This window comes from Xiphophorus couchianus, chromosome 19 (assembly GCF_001444195.1).
Source record: "Xiphophorus couchianus chromosome 19, X_couchianus-1.0, whole genome shotgun sequence".
NCBI lineage: Eukaryota > Metazoa > Chordata > Actinopteri > Cyprinodontiformes > Poeciliidae > Xiphophorus > Xiphophorus couchianus.
Window position 1 is genome coordinate 13,524,705 of NC_040246.1, and position 17,943 is coordinate 13,542,647.

General features: G+C 39.0%; 1 protein-coding gene across 3 annotated transcripts in view; it reads left to right on the forward strand.

Annotated features, from left to right (window-relative positions):
- LOC114134312 (AT-rich interactive domain-containing protein 1B-like) overlaps positions 1-16,746 on the forward strand; it is a 195,364-nt gene extending 178,618 nt beyond the window's left edge. For 2 of the 3 annotated variants that reach the window (XM_028000831.1, XM_028000834.1), the window contains exons 12-21: positions 1,042-1,260; positions 1,875-2,094; positions 8,276-8,417; positions 9,642-9,811; positions 10,625-10,757; positions 11,406-11,525; positions 11,637-11,712; positions 12,103-12,835; positions 12,961-13,091; positions 13,576-16,746. In XM_028000831.1, the coding sequence (XP_027856632.1) occupies positions 1,042-1,260; positions 1,875-2,094; positions 8,276-8,417; positions 9,642-9,811; positions 10,625-10,757; positions 11,406-11,525; positions 11,637-11,712; positions 12,103-12,835; positions 12,961-13,091; positions 13,576-15,387 (3,756 nt within the window). In that variant the 3' untranslated portion in view covers positions 15,388-16,746. The remainder of the gene's footprint in view (positions 1-1,041; positions 1,261-1,874; positions 2,095-8,275; positions 8,418-9,641; positions 9,812-10,624; positions 10,758-11,405; positions 11,526-11,636; positions 11,713-12,102; positions 12,836-12,960; positions 13,092-13,575) is intronic. The other variant, XM_028000833.1, reaches the window with a different exon arrangement.
- Positions 16,747-17,943: the final 1,197 nt, after the last annotated feature.

Here is a 17,943-nt window from a genome sequence, read left to right on the forward strand (position 1 = left end):
ATTTGCTGTAAATAAACATTGAAATAAACACGTCTTGCACACTGGAAAAATTAATCTAAAAGAAGTGCTTAGTTGTGCTGTTCATTCAACCAGGAGTCCACTTCACAAAGTGTAAATAACAAATGAATTTTTAATGATCCTGACTGGGTGAGTGGGTTGTTTCAGCAGGCAGCAGCAGGAAAATAAAAGGGAAACTATGCATTGGATAATACAACATAATGTTGGGTTTATACACAAGTGTTAAGATGCCATGAGATTTTTCTTGCTTCATTAGGGTTTCCAGTGATAGACCATCACAAAGTAGAGCATAGTGATGAAGTGGAAGGAAAAAGATGCATGTTTGTGAAACCTGAAAAGTGTGACGCTCATGTGTGTTCTGCTCCCCTGAGTCGGTCTTTTCTCGATCCACCTTTAATGATAATGCATCAGCAAGTCTTTTGGGGTATGTCTTTACCCACTTTCCACATTTAAACTGGATTTTTTCCCCCCCCATCTTTTTTTTTTTTTTCGAAGATAGTTTAAATTCTCAGTTGGATTTAGATCTGGACTTTGAATCGGCTGAAGACGTTTTGATCTAAACCATGCTGTTTACAACTCTGGCTGTATGTTTAGAAGCGTCGTCCGAATATAAGCTAAAAATCTATCCCTGTCTCATCTCAAGTCCTTTGCATCTTTTATCCAGTATTTCATGGCTTTTCTTTCAAAAGTAGCCTTCTTATTGCCACTCTTCCATTAGGGCTAGATTTGTGGAGTGCAAGACTATTAGTTATCCCATTGACTCTCTCCCACTCGAGCTGTAGATCTGTGCGGCTCCTTCAGAAATTACTACCCATGAATCACTTTTTCTTTCACTTAACAGCTTTGAACTACTTTGTGTGAGTCTTCTTATAAAATGTAAATAAGGTACATCAAAATCTACAATTGCAACATTCCAAAGTATTTAGAAAATATTTTAACTTCAGTATCATAGAAACTATTCATAAAATATCCAAAGTATCCTCTTCAGAAACTCATATTTACACTTTGGTCTGTGTACCTCAGCAGAAAGTCAACCCCAACTCGTCCTCCATTGGTGGCGAGCGGATAAGCCGGCTGTATGAACTCGGTTCAGAGCCAGAGAGGAGATCTTGGGTGGAGCGCTACCTGACCTTCATGGAGGAGCGGGGTACACCTGTTTCTCAGCTCCCAGTTGTGGGCAAGAAGCCACTTGATCTCTGGAAGCTCTATGTTGCTGTTCGGGAAATAGGAGGCCTCGCCATGGTAATCCACAGCAAACAGACTTACAGTAGAAATTGTGGAATAATATTAGAGACAGGTCTTCTTATTCCTCTTGTTTACATTGGTTTCTGTGTGTTTTGCGCTCTAGCCAAATGTCATGTGAAATGATTCAGGGAAACATTATATCATACACTAACAGTGCATCTTTATATACTGACTGTATCTAAAAGCTATCTTCAATTACTCTACATATGCTTCACACAAGTCTTTGAATCAGGATTGCAAAAATCTTGGAGTGAGAATCAATAAATCTGAATTAATTGTTATCCAGTTTATACCAAAAGTGCTACCAAGTCAATTTCTTCCACAGCAAAAATCCTGAAAATCATTCCAGTTCAGCAGCTACAAGAATATTGTTTTGTCAAATAAGACTGTAAGTCTAAATGTGTTTCCTGCACACTGGAGGAGGCTCATCCACAGAAAACATTAAAATATGTGTATATGCTCAGATCAGGCTTCCATGTGTGATGTTTTCAAATGTACTGTTTCATTCCTCTTAAATTGTGTGCAATTTTCAGGATTCTTTTTCTTTTATTGAGCTGATTTACAGAAAATACACCTGAAAGCCCTGACACTGGATTTTCTCAACCTGTCAGGTTAACAAGAACAAGAAGTGGCGCGAGCTGTCCAGCACTCTGAATGTTGGTACGTCCAGCAGCTCTGCCAGCACGCTCAAGAAGCAGTACATCCAGTATCTGTTTGCCTACGAGTGTAAGATGGAGAGAGGAGAAGAACCACCAATAGACAGCAACAGCGGTGGCAGCTTGACTGAAGGGGACAGCAGGAAGCAGGTCAAGATCCAGCCGCCCTCACCTGGTGAGTACTGATAACAGAGTCCCGCACTTCTATTCTTTTTCTTTTTTTAAAGACACCCCCCCACATTCCCACCTCCATCTGTCAGTGGCCAGATAACAGGTGCTGTTGATCAAACAAGATTTCAGCCATGATCCCCACAGCTGTGTCTGAAATCTTCCCGTGAACAAAGCTGCTACGTTTGCATTGTGGAAGATGGTTGGAAATTTCTGTTTAAATGTTGCATCTCCAGTTTGAGTCTTTCCAGAGTCACAGTCGTCTAGTGTAGTGTGCAAATATATTAAGTTACCTTTACTTTGATACAATTAATTAAAATCCAGTGACTCCATTTGTCTTGAGAAGTCAGTAAATAGAGTCCAGCTGGTTGTAATCTAATCACAGTTTAAATCCAGCTGTTCTGTGAAATCCTCAGAGGTTTGTTACATTGTGAAGGCTAAGCAATACAGCCGACAGGGCAGAGATGAACTATGGAGAAGATTAAAGCAGAGTTACATAATGATACAATATCTGTAAGGAAGAAATTAATTGTTGAAGAAGGGACTCTTGTTAAACTTGTTAGGTCTGCATCCAAAATGGTATGTGTGGTTACCATTTACCAGTTTCACTACAACCATGTTTCCACATCATGAAACATGATTGTAGTATCATCCTATTGGATGAAGCTTTTCAGATTTGATGTAAAGTTAGATAGTTAGATACAAAGCAGTTCTAGCAAAAAACCTGTTAGAAATATATAAAAAGACTTCAGATCTACGTACATAGATGTTCAACTTCCAGCTGGACAACGACCCTCAACATACAACTTGAACTTAAATAGATTGGTTTGTGGGGCTGACAATTTAGATTTTAATTTGAAAAAAACTATTTCTTTGTCAATCATATAAAATCCTTGGAAGTATGAATTCTTTTCAAGGAAATGTTATTTAATTTGAGGTAAATGTAGTAAAAAAAACAAAAAAAACACCAGAAATACCCAGGAGAAATTAGTAAAAATTATCTCTGCTTTGATGAGGTTATCTTTAGTTTAATGGAGGTGAATTATGATACTGTCACCCTTTGCTTTTCCAGCTTGAGACTTTCCTTTATTTGATTACTGCATTTGAAGGCCAAGTAATGTTGTTTAGCTGCAGTACCATGGCTCAAAGGGTGGTTTATGTTTGTGTGTTACTCTGTGTCCCTGCAGACGACTATGAAGCAAAGGAGAGTCATTGCGAAACTGACTGGTGAGGTCACATCTCTAATTTGGAGCGGAGATGAGAAAAGTGACCCTTGCTTTTAAATAGGACACTTGAGTTTCTCACCTAGCAGAGACACTGCTGATTGCTTTTATCGCAGGCCAAAGAAAAGACGCATCTTTGTTTATGTGGGATTGCACATACACATTTATGTAGTGGACAAAATTCACACATGGAAATAAACTCTCTCCTACAGCCACCACATTTATAATTTAGGCCCTCCACTATCCATATAGGAGGATGTAACCACTTCAATTGAGCAGGATAATCTTGCTAACATCAACTGAAATCACTATGGTAGAGGATCATAACATATTTACATGAAGTATAAAAAAACTGAATACATTTTTCACTATTTAGCAGCTTAACCTCATGCTTTTTTATTAACACTGTGTTTAGGGTCAGTGCAGGTTTTGCTCATTACAGGTGTGAAAAGGTGCCAAAAATTTTTTTACTTTACTGCTTTTCTGCCCTTAAAAAGGAATAGGTTTTGTGAACTTATTACACTTGACATGACTGTTAATAGCTTTGAACCAAATCTACAATGTGTTTGAATTTTGTCTGGACTTTACCAGTGCACTAGATTCAGCCCAATTCTCATAGGATAAAATCATACAGGTGCTCATTTTCTGCTGTCAAGACAGGTCGCTGGTGCCATTTCCTCCCTGAACTGTGAACACATCTATTTGCACAAAGCCTAAAATCCTTTCAGAAAGACACTGGAGGAAGTACCAGGGTGGGTAGTGAAGTCTCATTTTTAGCATCAAGCGCAGTTGCTGCATACTGCTGATGAGCTGACTACAAGAAGACACCTTCAGTTTTGTCCTCACTCACAAGAAAGACAATTCAGCAGTTGTCAAAAATCTTTCATGTTGGGGGATAAACATATAATTGTGTGTAGAAACTAAAAGAGTGCCACCCATCATTCTTTTTAAGATTAAACTGTTTTAAAATTATAATTAGGAAGCTGCAAGAGGAGTGTCTGCAGAATGACTTTTAATGAACACAATAACTGCAAAAAGGCATAACACTCTGCTTAATAAGCAATTAAAGATTTCTGCTATGATGTATGTTCATATATTTTTACAGAGGTCTATGTATCAAAAACCAAATATCATTAAATATATGTCGTATACAGAATTAGAACTAGTAATACATATGCTATGTTACTTTTAGTACTAGCACTAAGGTAAAACAAGACAAGTCTATTTATAGTTGTCATTCGTACACAAGGTAATTCAGAGTTCTTCATGGTAGAAGAAAGCAGCAAAGAATAGAAATGCATTAGAAGAATACGTAAAGAGTAGGGTTAGGGTATTTAAAAGCTAAGACATTTAAAGAAGCTAACAGTTTGTTCTATGGACTTCAACCTCATTGAAGTTAATTGAGTGCTGAGCCTTAGTCCACTCTCTGAAATCCTGGAGACACGTCATCTTCAAAAGACTGTGGTCATGTGATGCTACAGCCCTAATAATAAACTGTTGTGTATCAGCATATGCATAGTAAGAAAATTTTCTGCACTCTAAAATATGAGCTAGATGCAGAGATATTGAATAAAAAAAGCCCAAGATTGAGCCTTAAGGAACCACGCATGCAGTCTCAGTCACAAGATAACTAGAGATTTTGCACAGTACCAGAAAATCCTAATAAGTATAATTGTAAAAAAAAAAATTAAAAAATCCTTTCAGTTTTCAAATGTGATTATGACTTGATATTTTTTTGTTTAAATCTTTGAGTTAAATCATGCAGCTGTTGTCATACATTGAGTATCTTATAGCGACCCATTCCTACTTGGAATCCTAAGCTAAAAGCCTCACAACATGAATAACAGTATAATCTGTTATTTCTACTCAATTCTAGATTTTGATTTTTAAACTTTAGGATTTCCATGCTTTTGTTTTTATAATTACTTAGCAAAATTCAAACCCTTTAAGAAAAAGTACTTTTTAAGAAGTTGTCAGTAATACATAGTTTATAAGCTTCAGGGTATAAATCCCACAGCTGATGCCTTCAGTTCCACTGTCTGCTTCAGACTGCCCTCCTGACACCCTGCCAGCCTAAATATAGACTGACAGCTCCGTGATGTCACTGAAGGAGCCTGACCGGCGGGCTGGTGTGGAGTCTGAGTGTGTTTGCGTGAAGCTGGTGGCGGGGAGTGCGGAGTGATTAATGAGGGCTGGAATGTACAATGTAAACAAACCCGACCTCTCCGTCACCTTTCATTCACAAAAGCAGCTCAGCTGACTTCTATTTTTTTTTTTTTGCTCTGCTTTTTAACCACCCAACCATCCCCCCACCAGCACCACCACCACCGGATTATGTCACTAGCTGACACACATGCAGGCCCCTACACATACACACTTATCCCCCCTCTCTTCTGCCAGCGTCTTTTCTCCAGCTAAATGTGGAGCAGAGGGCACTTGAGTTCACACTCCTCTCCACCTCTCTCCTCCATCTTTCTACATCGCAGATCGTTCCGCTCTTGAAGAATGACAAACCTCTTAACCGTGGCTAACCCCTCGACTGTTTCCCTCTCCGCCATGCGGGCATGCATGTGCATATTCATTCGGTTTGACACCGGGATAGCCCACAAAGAGCTCACTGACCCATCTTTGCCCTCTTTTCTTACCTCTGCTCATCATCATGGGACACCATCTACCCCTCTGTCTATCTCTCCTCCTATCTGTCTCCTGTGATTTAGAGACAGGGGGTATTATTGAATAATTCAGAATTAGCATGAATTTTTAAAGCCAAAGTCTTACGGGGGGCATTTTTTCCTAAGGACAGGTGGTGCAGGGAGAGGCCACTGAGGTTCTTCCAGGAAAAAAAAACTTCTTACTCTAAGTGCTCATTAGGATACTTTCATAATCCATGAGTGTCTTTGTCATCTTTTAGCTGCACCTGTTTCTGTTTTTGATTCAGTCTGGGAATTTGTGTCACTTGGTTTTATCTGGTTGGGGGGCTCTTTGTGTGCAGGGCTTTTGTAGCATAACAGTCATATAATTTCCCAGTCATCTGAACAGAGAATTTCGCAAAAGTGAGGTTTCAGAAGAAAATAGCACACTAATCCAGTTTTTAACCCCTGTACCGATCTAATGTTAAGAGCTTTTTGTTTTCAGTCAAGACTTTAAAAGTGCAGGTTGTCTGCAGCTTTTCACTCATGTTCAGTGGATGTTTTTGTGTACTATCTGCCCCATTTGATTCTAAAGTTAAACCTTTCTGTAATTTTGCCTTCAAACATGGCCCTCAGTAAGATCCTCGTCGACTATGAGCATTCCAGATTTTTTACAATTTGTCAATAATTTAAGTTGTAAGTGATCACTTGGAATTGTGAAGTGGAATGAAAAGAATAGATGGTTTTCTTTCTTTTTTTTCTTTTTTTCTTAATACAAAATCTAAAAAGCAAAGCTTTCATTTTTATGCAGTCTCAGAGAGTTGGAAGCAGCTATCGCTGCAAATACATGCAAGTCTTTGAGGATTTTTTGTAAAATAACTGCAAGGGGGAGTATTATGTATTTTTCAGGAACATACCATTTTCTAGCACAGTTAAGTAACTGTTACTTTCAGTTGTTATAAAAATGACTTAAAAATTTAACTTTTCAATTTGATGCCTTGAAATTGGGCCTGTCCTGTTAAAAAGCTCCTGCTCTTTCCAGCTCTCTTCCTTCAGCATGACATCACAACATTTCTCCATTAAAGCATTTACAACATTCTTAGAAGCATTCAACTGAGAGGTAGTTTGTGTGATCAGCTAAGAAGATGCGCATCTCCGCCAGTTGTTTGGTAATTGCTGCTGGTGCTAGTCTGCAGGATCTAAAAGTCATGGGGGAGGGGTGCTCTGTGAAGCAGAAACTTAGCTTGGAGACTGCAGCACCAATGAGTAGTAACTCATAAAAGTTGATTTTGCATAATACTGTCCCTTTAAACAAATTACCATAGCAATTACTTTCTATGTGCATGACTAAATAATAATCCTGTCAACAGATTCTTTCACTTGAATATTGGAACTCTGCATCTTCTCCAGCGTTAATATGAGCCTCTTTTCTGTTTCTCTGATTGATGACGACTTAGTTTATGGTTACATCCATGTCATGGTAGGTTTTCAAGTGGGCCCTACTCTTACCACTTGATCGGATGAATTGAACAGTGCTGACTGAGACGTTCAAACCTTTGGATACTTTTTCATAAACTTCTGCGCAACTTTATCTGTGCTTTGTTCCCTGACCTTTACAATGCCATTTGTTCTCAAGTTTCTCAAACAAACATTTGCGACCCTCTCAAAACTGCTGGAGTAAAATAGGGAGTCAATTTTACACAGATAGCCTATCTTTGCTAATTAGCTGTGTTCTGAAGACAATTAGTTTGATTTGATTTTTGGGGTGACATTATAGAGGGGACTGAGTACATGTTTGTGCTACACTTTTCAGAGTTTTATTATTTTTAAAAGCATGGGAAGAATCATGTATTTCTTTACTTATATTTGGGAAAATGTGGAAAAGTTTAAGGGTAATAAATATATTTGCAAGGCACTGTAAAATATCTTCAGCATTGAATTAAGTGATGGGCTACTATTATGGCCACAAGTGGCCAAAATTCATCTCCTCTCATTGCTGAGCCTGTTCTTCCATCCTCTCTTCCTTCAGCATTGCCTCCATTCCCATCCTCTCTGCCCTTATGTGGCGCATTTGCCAAGGCTCAGTTCTCATGTCGGGCATCACTCTGAGTGCTTTGGACATAAGCCCAAAGTTATCTCCCTAATACAGCACCTTGCTGCGATAAAATCCCACTTTGGCTGCTCTAACTCAAACCAGCTTCAAGATCGCAGCAGAGGACCTGGAGAAGCCCTACGGTCTCAATGCGCAACAGTTTTTTTCTTCTTCTGCTGCTTTTTAAAGGGAGAACTTAGGGAATCCTTCAGATTTAGTAATAATGCCTCTCTTGTCTCCCAGCCAACTCAGGTGGCTCACTCCAAGGTCCACAAACGCCCCAGTCATCCGGCAGCAGCTCTACAGCAGAGGCAGCAGGCGACCTGAAACCACCCACACCTGCCACCACCCCGCTGGGACAAGTCACTCCACTGCCCCCCAACAGGTACCACACAGACACATTCAGCTGCTGGCGCTGCTGCCAGCTGGAACCTCTTTTACTGATTCAGTCTCTTAAGCATTATTTATTTATATCTAACTAATTGTTTTTTTCTGTAAAATCAGAGGCAATCAACATAAAAAGCATCCGCAAAATAGTGTATTAATTGGAGATGCACTGATCACAGATTTTCCAAATGCTTATACCAATTTTAGCCAATTTTGATTTCTATTTAAAAAGTACAGCAGTATAATACATATTATCCCCTGTGTGGATAGATCTAAAAATTGAACTGTCCTAACAATGAATGTTCATAGAAAAACAAAACTGGATCTCTGAAGTAACACCCTCAACTTCCTATCAAAGGCAAAATCATCTTTGCAGAAATTTGAATGTAGTCATCAAAATGCTGTTTTAATTCTTGAACATGTCATGCTTCCTATTTTCATTTTAACACCTCAATGTTACTGAACATGGCTAACTGAGTCTTTCTGATTTTACTTAATAACAACTTCAACACTGAAAATTGTTGTCAGTGTGACTTTGCAGTGCTGATGTATATTGTGACCATAACAACAGGAGCAAAAAAACGACCGATTCCAGTTATTACCTGATTTCTCTGGTAGTAATTTAGCATCTGAAACTATACAAGTTTAGTTATTGCCTTTGATGAGATAGAATTAAAGTAAATGTAAAAGTTAAAATATATTCTGCTTGTGCATGCTTATGTTATATGTAGACATCTGTAGTTTTCTGTTTATTTTCCCTCATCAGATCTGATTTTAATTATAAACCTTAAGCCGCTTGAAGCAACTGAGAGGAGAGTTAAAGTTATAAGTTTGCTTTCACTGTGACTTTATGTAAGAAGTGTTATACAGCTCTAAAAAGTGTTATCTAAACATAACAATGACATATTTAGAAATTTTTCAGGCTGATATTTCTTTATGATAATTTGAGTTTTACACATTTATTTTGCACCAATTAAAACAGACAAAGTTGTAAATAGAAAATAAAATATAAAAAACACCTTAAGCTATAAAAAAAAATAATTTAATTTTCTAGTCAGATCTGTAATATGTCACTATTACAATTATCTGTATTATTCCATACATGCATGTGTTATTCATTCAAACATAGAAGTTGTTTTCCTCTAAAATGAAAGACATTTTAGTCCTTCAGAGTCCATCTTGTGTAACTTCTTTGTGGTTTTTGTTTTTCTTATTTGTCCAGGAGCAGTGTAAGCGTACAGGACCCCTTCTCGGAGGTGAGCGACCCGGCCTTTCAGAAGCGGACGAGCAGCCTGCCCCCCTCAGCTCCATACCAGCAGGCCCTCGGCATGCCTGACATGATGATGAGGATGCAGTACGACGCCAAGGACCCCTTCGCGGGGATGAGGAAGAGTAAGCAGAGCGCACACTGTGTCACCCAATTCACCAAAAAGTCAATGCCAGAACTTGTTTATTCATTTTCAGAATTATTTTTACACCTTCTTTTATGTTTATTTTTGGTATTTTTACAAAAAAATAAATAAAAGTATCTTTGATTTTGCTTAGATAGGTGCAAAATGTATGTAAAACAAAAATTTGAAACTTGATCCTGAAGCTGTCTGCAAACTTACACGCCTCTCTCACAAAATGACTCATGTATTCTGAAGCCATTGTTCTTTCATCTGCTTTGTTGGTGTAATTTATTGTCAAATAACCATGTTGCCTCAGATCAAGATAGATGTGTGCGCTTGTGGGTGTGTGTGTGTGTTTTATTAAAACTTTGAAAGAAGATGGAAGCTGTTCGGTACACCACACATCCCATCATCAAAAACACGACAGCTCGTCTCATCTTCTCTTAGCTTAGCCTTCGTCTCATCCTTATTTCTCCCGTCCTTTTAATCACCATTTTTTTCCTTCCCCCAACCTTTCATACCTCGCATCCCGCTGAGATGCACCTGTTTTGACCAAGCTGTGTATTTTAGTTTTCAGAACAAACAGTAGTTTTTCCCCTGAAAGAAACGGCAGCTCCTCTGAAAGATGGGGAGAATGGAGTGTGAATGAATAATATGGTGGATTGCAGCTGCATAACAACATTTAGCTTCAGAACAATAGGGCTAATAAGAATGAGTGAAGAGTATTCATAGAGGGTTGCTGCCATCTGGTGGGAGATTGAAGATACAGTCAATTAATTTACAATAACTTGCTTTTTGCTTTATTCTCTTGCAGTGGCAGGAGCTGATCCATATATACCAAGCCAGATGTCCAGTGGTGGTATGCAGGACTTGTACAGTCGGCCTCCATCAGGCCTGAGCATGAGCCAGCGGTCCCAGTATCCCTATGGACCAGGTTATGACCGGAGGTAACATACATACAGATGTTAACTAATTGCAGTGTTGGTCAGAAGTTTACATGTAGTCACCTTTCATTTTTAGAGTGGAAGGATCATAACACAAACTACTTAATGATGTTAAAAAGCAAGAATTGGGTACACATGTTTGAATTTATTATGGACTTTATTTAATCCAAATAGTCAAAATCGTACAGGCTCACGATTATACATACAATCCCATTGATATGTAGGTAAATATCAGTGACATAATGCCAGCTGGATATTTGACTGAGCTTTTCAGTGAAATGAGTTTGTTTTCTGCCAACTGTTAAGCATTGTCTGGAAAATCTCGATTGTGTTTAGTCTCTTAATGTTTACTTTTTTGAAATTCTGTTTTAGAAGCCAATTTTGATTTGTGTTGTGTTCAGTGTCCAGTTGAAAAACTCAAGTGCGAATTTTTTTTTTTCATCTGATTGATGTTCAAACAAAATCCAGGAACCACTATAGAGCGACATGGTCACTGAACCTTTTTTCAATGCATTGAAGGTGTTTGTATTCTAACTAGACAAATCTAAAGAATTCAAACATGCAATTAAAAGCTCAAAATTAATCCCATGCTTAAGAAGATTATATGTAAAGTTAAGTCATATCTATTAATCATGCCTGTTTATGTCTTAGACCTGACCATATGATGGGTATGGAGGGAACCATGGGTCCACCTGGAAGTCAGAATAGCATGGGACACTCTAATAGTGAAGGCAACATGTATTCTCCCAGCAGATACTCCTCACAGCAAAGGTCGGCTCTCCTATTTTACATTTACCAGCTTCTTCTGGTTTTTAGTCTTACAGAGTACTGGAGGATTTACTTACTATAGGTAAGCAATTTGTTTTATCTTCTGCATTTCAGACATGACGGTTATGGTCAGCAGTATCCCGGCATGCCATATGGCATGCATCCATCTGGGATGTACCCACAGCAACAGGTGAGACACAGCACTGGTAGCTTCTCTTTCAAATTTAAGTAACTGTTTTTATGCTTCCTAACATTTGATATTGCATTAAAAGATGGCCAAATAAAACTTTGTAGTAAAAGGCTGGACATCACATTAATTGAATAATTAATGTGATTTTTGTAGCAGAAAATGTAAATTCTTACCATAACCTTAATTAAGTAATTAATGTGATGTTATGAAATACTGGATAATGTGTGTATGTTGTTTTGGATAGTCTAAACTTAGGATCTGAAAAAAATATATATTTTGATGGCAAACTTTGGCACTTAAGAAACATAATATAATTTAATTTTTGCTGTTGCTATTCTCATTTTTTGAGTAACGTATTTGCATTGTGTATTATTATTATTATTTATTCAGGGCTACAAACGACAGTTGGATGGAATGTATGGTCCCCCACCCAAAAGACATGAGAGTGACATGTACGCTATGCAGTACACCAACCAGCAGCCAGATGTGTACAATCACTACAGTGGTGGGTACTCAGGCCCTGATCACAGACCCATCCAAGGACAGTTTCCTTACCCGTACCATCGTGACCGAATGGCCCCATCAGGCCAGAGCCAGCACAGTATGATGGGTGGGGGTCCTGCTTCTAACCATGCTCCTGAGGGACCCAACATGTGGCCTTCAAGAACAGACCTCAGCTATTCCTACCACAGCAGACAGGGGCCACCATCACAAATGCAGCCGTATGGCTCTATTTGCAGAGATGACATTGAAGGTCGCTCCGCGCACGACCACTGGCTCCGTCAGCCTCCCTATATATCATCATCAGGTGGCATGGCCCCCATGTCTTCACGTCATTCATCTTATTCCAATTCTCCAACCATGGCCAACCATCTGCCTCGAGCGCCCAGCCCAGGGGCCTTCCAGCGCTCAATGGAATCTCGAATGTCACCCAGTAAAGCCCCTTTCATGTCTCCCATGAAGATGCCTAAGCCAGGGATGGCCATGATGGGCTCACAAGGCAGCGGACCAAATGGTCAGTTTCCTCCTAACCTGAGAAGGGACCTGAACTACCCTCCAGGGTCAGTCGAAGCCACAATGCCAGCTCTAAAGCCAAGACGCAAGCTAACATCAAAGGACAGTGGTAAATTATTTTATCAATTGTTGAATGAGTATCATTTCTGTTTTTGATGATTTCCTCGATTATTGTAGTAAACCAGGATAACCACACTGGATGTTGTTCTTTAATTTGCACTGTTATGATCCCAGGAACACCTGAAGCCTGGCGTGTGATGATGTCTCTGAAGTCTGGACTGCTGGCAGAAAGCACTTGGGCATTAGACACCATCAACATCCTGCTATATGATGACAGCACAGTGGCCTCCTTCAACCTTTCCCAGGTAAAAATCTAGATATTTGATTTCTGATAAAGTTTTGACCTTGCCAATGTGCTTCACCATTATAATTTTTGTTATTTAGTTTAAATTCCAAAAGAGAATTTCAAAATTCCACACATGTAGATTCACGACACAGTGGAGTCTCTGCCTTTCAGCAGAAAATGTAGATTCTTACCATAACCTTAATATTTCCATTTCCATATTCAAATTCAGCTGCTTCTATGATTGTTACAAGATAAATTGAATATAAATTTTAAAATCTTGAAAGCAAAACATTTGCTTTAAACTGTCCAACCTTCCTGTTATTGTTGAACTTTTCTCTCTCTATTGGTCTCTCATAGTCTAAATTAATAAGAAATATGTCACTGAAAATTACAAAGTTCATCTTTATATTAGGGTAGAATAATGCATTTGTCTCATACTGCAGAAACAAAAAACTTTAAGGCTTCTTTTTGATACTGATCATATTTTATCTTTCTTTGACCAGTTGCCAGGATTCCTTGAGCTAATTGTGGAGTACTTTCGCCGCTGCCTGATTGAGATTTTTGGAATCTTGGAAGAATTTGAGGTTCGGACAATGGTTCCCAAAAACGATCTACATTGTGATCCTACCCAGAAACAGAATGCTACTCTTGAGAAGGAAACTGACTCTGCAAACCTGTCAGGATCTGAATTATCCTCAGCAACAGAAATCCAGGAGAGGCAAACAGGAGTTATCAAGGAGGAAATGTCACCTGTCACTGAAGAGCAGGCTGAGGTGCCAGAAAAAGAGCAGGATCCTGATGTGACCAAGAAAAAGAAAAACAGTAATAAAGGACAATCGGAAAAAGGACTGAAAGAAGTGGAAGAAAAAGAAACTAAAAAAGGTTGTTTGGATGAGCCTTCTGCAGAAACAGAATCTAAACCTAAACAGGCCAGTAAATATGATAAACTCCCCATTAAGATTGTGCACAAAGACGACCCGATTGAAGACATAACTGAGCGCTTGGGTTATGTCACTGAGTTTGACAGTGGGCTGATACACTGGCAGGCAGGTGGAGGTGATTCCACTGCACACATTCAGACACACTTTGAACTGCGGAGTGATCTGCCAGCCAGGGGGGGTACCAAAACATTGAATGAGAACAAACCGGAAAATAATACGGAAGGGGAAGATAGCAAAAAACTGAAACATATCACCGCTACTATTGATGACGTTCTGTTCGCCAGGGTTGACGCCCTGTCGTATGCCCATCCTGCTCGATCTTTGCCATCTTACCCTTTCAGGGTGCATCCAGATGGGGAGGATGACCACATTACCCTTCTGGAGGATGAGCCCCGCTGCCTGGATGAGGCTCCACTCTGCACAACCTCCTCCTGGCAGGACTCACTCTCCAAGAGGTGCCTTTGTGTTTCCAACATCGTGCGAAGTCTGTCCTTTATCCCTGGGAATGACAGTGAAATGTCTCACCATCCTGCGCTCGTTCTTCTTTTGGGCCGGCTGCTTTTGTTACACCATGTTCACCCAGAGAGAAATAGGTCAGCACCGACCTACCAGAAGGACGAACAACAGGAGCGGGGACTGTCAAGTAGCAAAGAGGAGTGGTGGTGGGAATGCCTGAGTTTGCTCAGGGAGAATGCCATGGTCACGCTTTCCAACATTGCAGGACACCTTGATCTCTCAACCTATTCAGACACCATCTGCCTCCCCATCCTGGATGGCCTTCTCCACTGGATGGTTTGTCCCTCAGCTGAAGCGCAGGACCCCTTTCTGTCAACATCCCCACACTCCCAACTAGCTCCCCAGAGGCTGGTGCTGGAGTGCCTTTGTAAGCTCAGCATCCAAGATGGCAATGTGGACCTCCTGCTAGCCACTCCACCTTTCAGCAGACAGGAAAAATTCTTTGCAGTCCTGGTGCGATACGTTGGTCAGAGGAAGGCACAAGTGTACAGAGAAATGGCGGTTGCTATTCTCTCACACCTGGCACAGGGAGACCCCACTGCAGCACGTGCCATCGCCTTGCAGAAGGCTAGCGTGGGTAACCTGGTAACCTTCTTGGAGGACGGCGTCAGTATGGCGCAGTATCAACAGAACCCTCACAATTTGCTGCACATGGGACACCCTCCAATGGACCCTCCAAGTGTAAACATGATGTGCCGAGCAGCTAAAGGACTCTTGGCCATGGCTAAAGTGGAGGAGAACAAGAAAGAGTTTGTACTGTATGAAAGCAGATTATTAGACATCTCCATTTCCTCAGTGCTCAATACGGGGGTGGTTGCCATCGTTTGCCAAGTTCTCTTTCACTTAGGGAAATTATGACAGGACTTAGATTGCAGACAGTAAGACTAAAGAGATATCTCTGTGGTTTTCTATTTTTATTTATCAAAATGACAGAAAATGTTTGTGGGGATTTTTTAAAAGAAAAAAGAAGTATCTGCATTATTGTGTCTATATGTATAGCTTCTGAGCCCTATTAGAAAAAAAGTGGGCTTGGGACATGAGAGCTCATTTTAATACAAATATTTAATACCTGCTGGTGATGGATGGTTACGTTTTTGTTTTGTTCTCGTTTACGTTTTCAGCCAAAAGCTACCGCCAGATTTTGGTGCTGAATAGTCCGTTCCTTTGAAGTTAATGAGCTGTTTTTCAGTTTTATAAATATGAACATGCTCATCAACATTTTTGTTGATGGAGAGTATTTATTTAAGATGTGACACTGTACAGTTGTTTGAACATTTTTGCCAACAGTTGGGTGGATAAAGGACCGGGGTAAAAGTAAAACATGGACTTTTTAAATGAAAATGTTTTTGTCTCCATCGCTGGAAGATAAATTGTGCAATAGGACCAGAACGAGTTGTCCCTTTTTTTGAAAAACAGGAGGTTGTGAAACTTCAAGTAGCTGCAGTGTGTGCTTTGGGCCATGTGGAGGCAGCATTGCTCCAGCCAATCAACAAAAGAGCTTAGCGACTGTCAAAAACACACTTTCTAATTTATCAATCATAGCCTCAATGACTGTCACTGACGATCTTTCTGTTTACCCAAACACGTGTGTTATGTCTGTATTTTTCATCAATGTGTATTTAAAACTTTGTGCAATGGACGAACATGACTCTTTCAGTCTCTATCGTGCATCACAGCAGATGGGAGTTTCAGACTATTATAAAAAATTCTTTTATTGATGTTAAAATTTCGTAATGTTATTATACATATTTTGTTTATTGGGTCAAATATTTGAACATCCCAGATGTACCCGATGTTTCAATGTAAAAAAAAAAAAAAAAAAAAAGACATTGTATGCATTGTATTATAGCTGAGAAAACAATCGCTTTGGTAATTAAAATGTGGAAGTGCCAGGGTGAGAGGATAACTACCGCTACATGAAAAAAATTAACATATTTCTTTTTGTTACAGTTCTCCATTCATGTCAATGGGCATATTTTTTAAACTCTACATACTTCTCTGAAACAAACATGTGAAAAGAACCGTCGGAAATGTCCTGAGAGCTCATTGTAAAATTTGCCTTTTTTCGTATGACTCCTTGTCTTTTTCTTCCGTAAACACATTTATACTCTGTGCTGCACATGTCACAAATAAATGTACGATAAACATCGTTAAGCACTGGAGAAGTTGCATTATGTCCTGACAATCTTAGGCCAATAAACAAACATCAACTGCTTATTCAGATGTCCTTTATTGACTTTCTTTTCATGAGAGATTTATCACGACAAGTGATTTTTAAAATTATGGGGCAAAGAAGCATTTCTCAAGTCCTTTTCTCATCAAACACAGCACCATTCTTTTCTCAGTCCGTATCTTCTAAAAACTAAACTCTGATTTAAGTATAAATTTATAAGAATTATTTCTTTATTGTGAAAAAGCAAAACAGTTTTATTTATTGTGTCCTATTTGCACAAGTGGGTCTGCTAGTGTCAACTCAAAAGTAATTAAACTGTCTGCTCTTCAGATAAGCTTAACATCATGAATGCTTAAATAGTCATTTTGATCCTGTTTTGTTATTGCATTGTTTTGACTTTAATTATAGTAGTTCATTCTAAATGGACATAAAGTAAAATTATTTTGTTCAAAAGAATTCTAAAGCTATTGTGACACTTCTGTCACTTTCCTTTGTTACGTTGTCATGATTAATTTGCCTCTTTACTGAAATGGACATATGCAGTACATAGAAGTGAAAAAAACCCAGTTATACAAGTTGTATTTAAACTATCAGTGCTTCATTGCAGAAAAGTTGAGAAATGGACATTTTCTGATAAATTCTAGAAATTCTTCTTAGAGTAATGCCTGATGCCCCATAATTATCATGTTTCTTTTATTTTAAAGCAGATAAATGACTGTCCATGTAAACTTGCAATTCTTCCTCTTTATTAAACCAGATGACTCATTATGAAACACAATCATGAGAAATACAGTGTCTTGCAAAAGTTGCAAAATTGTAGAGTGAAAGAAAAAGGAGACTTTTTAAAACATTTCAGGAATAAAGCATGTAGTTTGTCAAGTCTATTTATACAACCCATTTTACAGTTTTCCCCCTAAATATGTAAACCATGTCTACTAAAGATTGTGACAGCATCATGTTGTGGAGATGGTTTTAATAGGCAGGGACATGGAAGTTGGTCAGAGTTGATAGATGAAGGTATACAGACAATCCCCGGAGAAAATTTGCTTGAGGTTGCAAAAGACTTGAGATTTAATTGTAGGTTCACTTTCCAGCAGGACAGCATTAAAAAGCCAGAACTACTCTGGATGGTTTAGATCAAAGTATATGTATTTATTAAACTGACACAGAGAGTCAAAATCTAGATTGGAAAATTGTTTTTCATGATGGTTTCTATGCAGTTTGAAGTATTTCACCAAAAC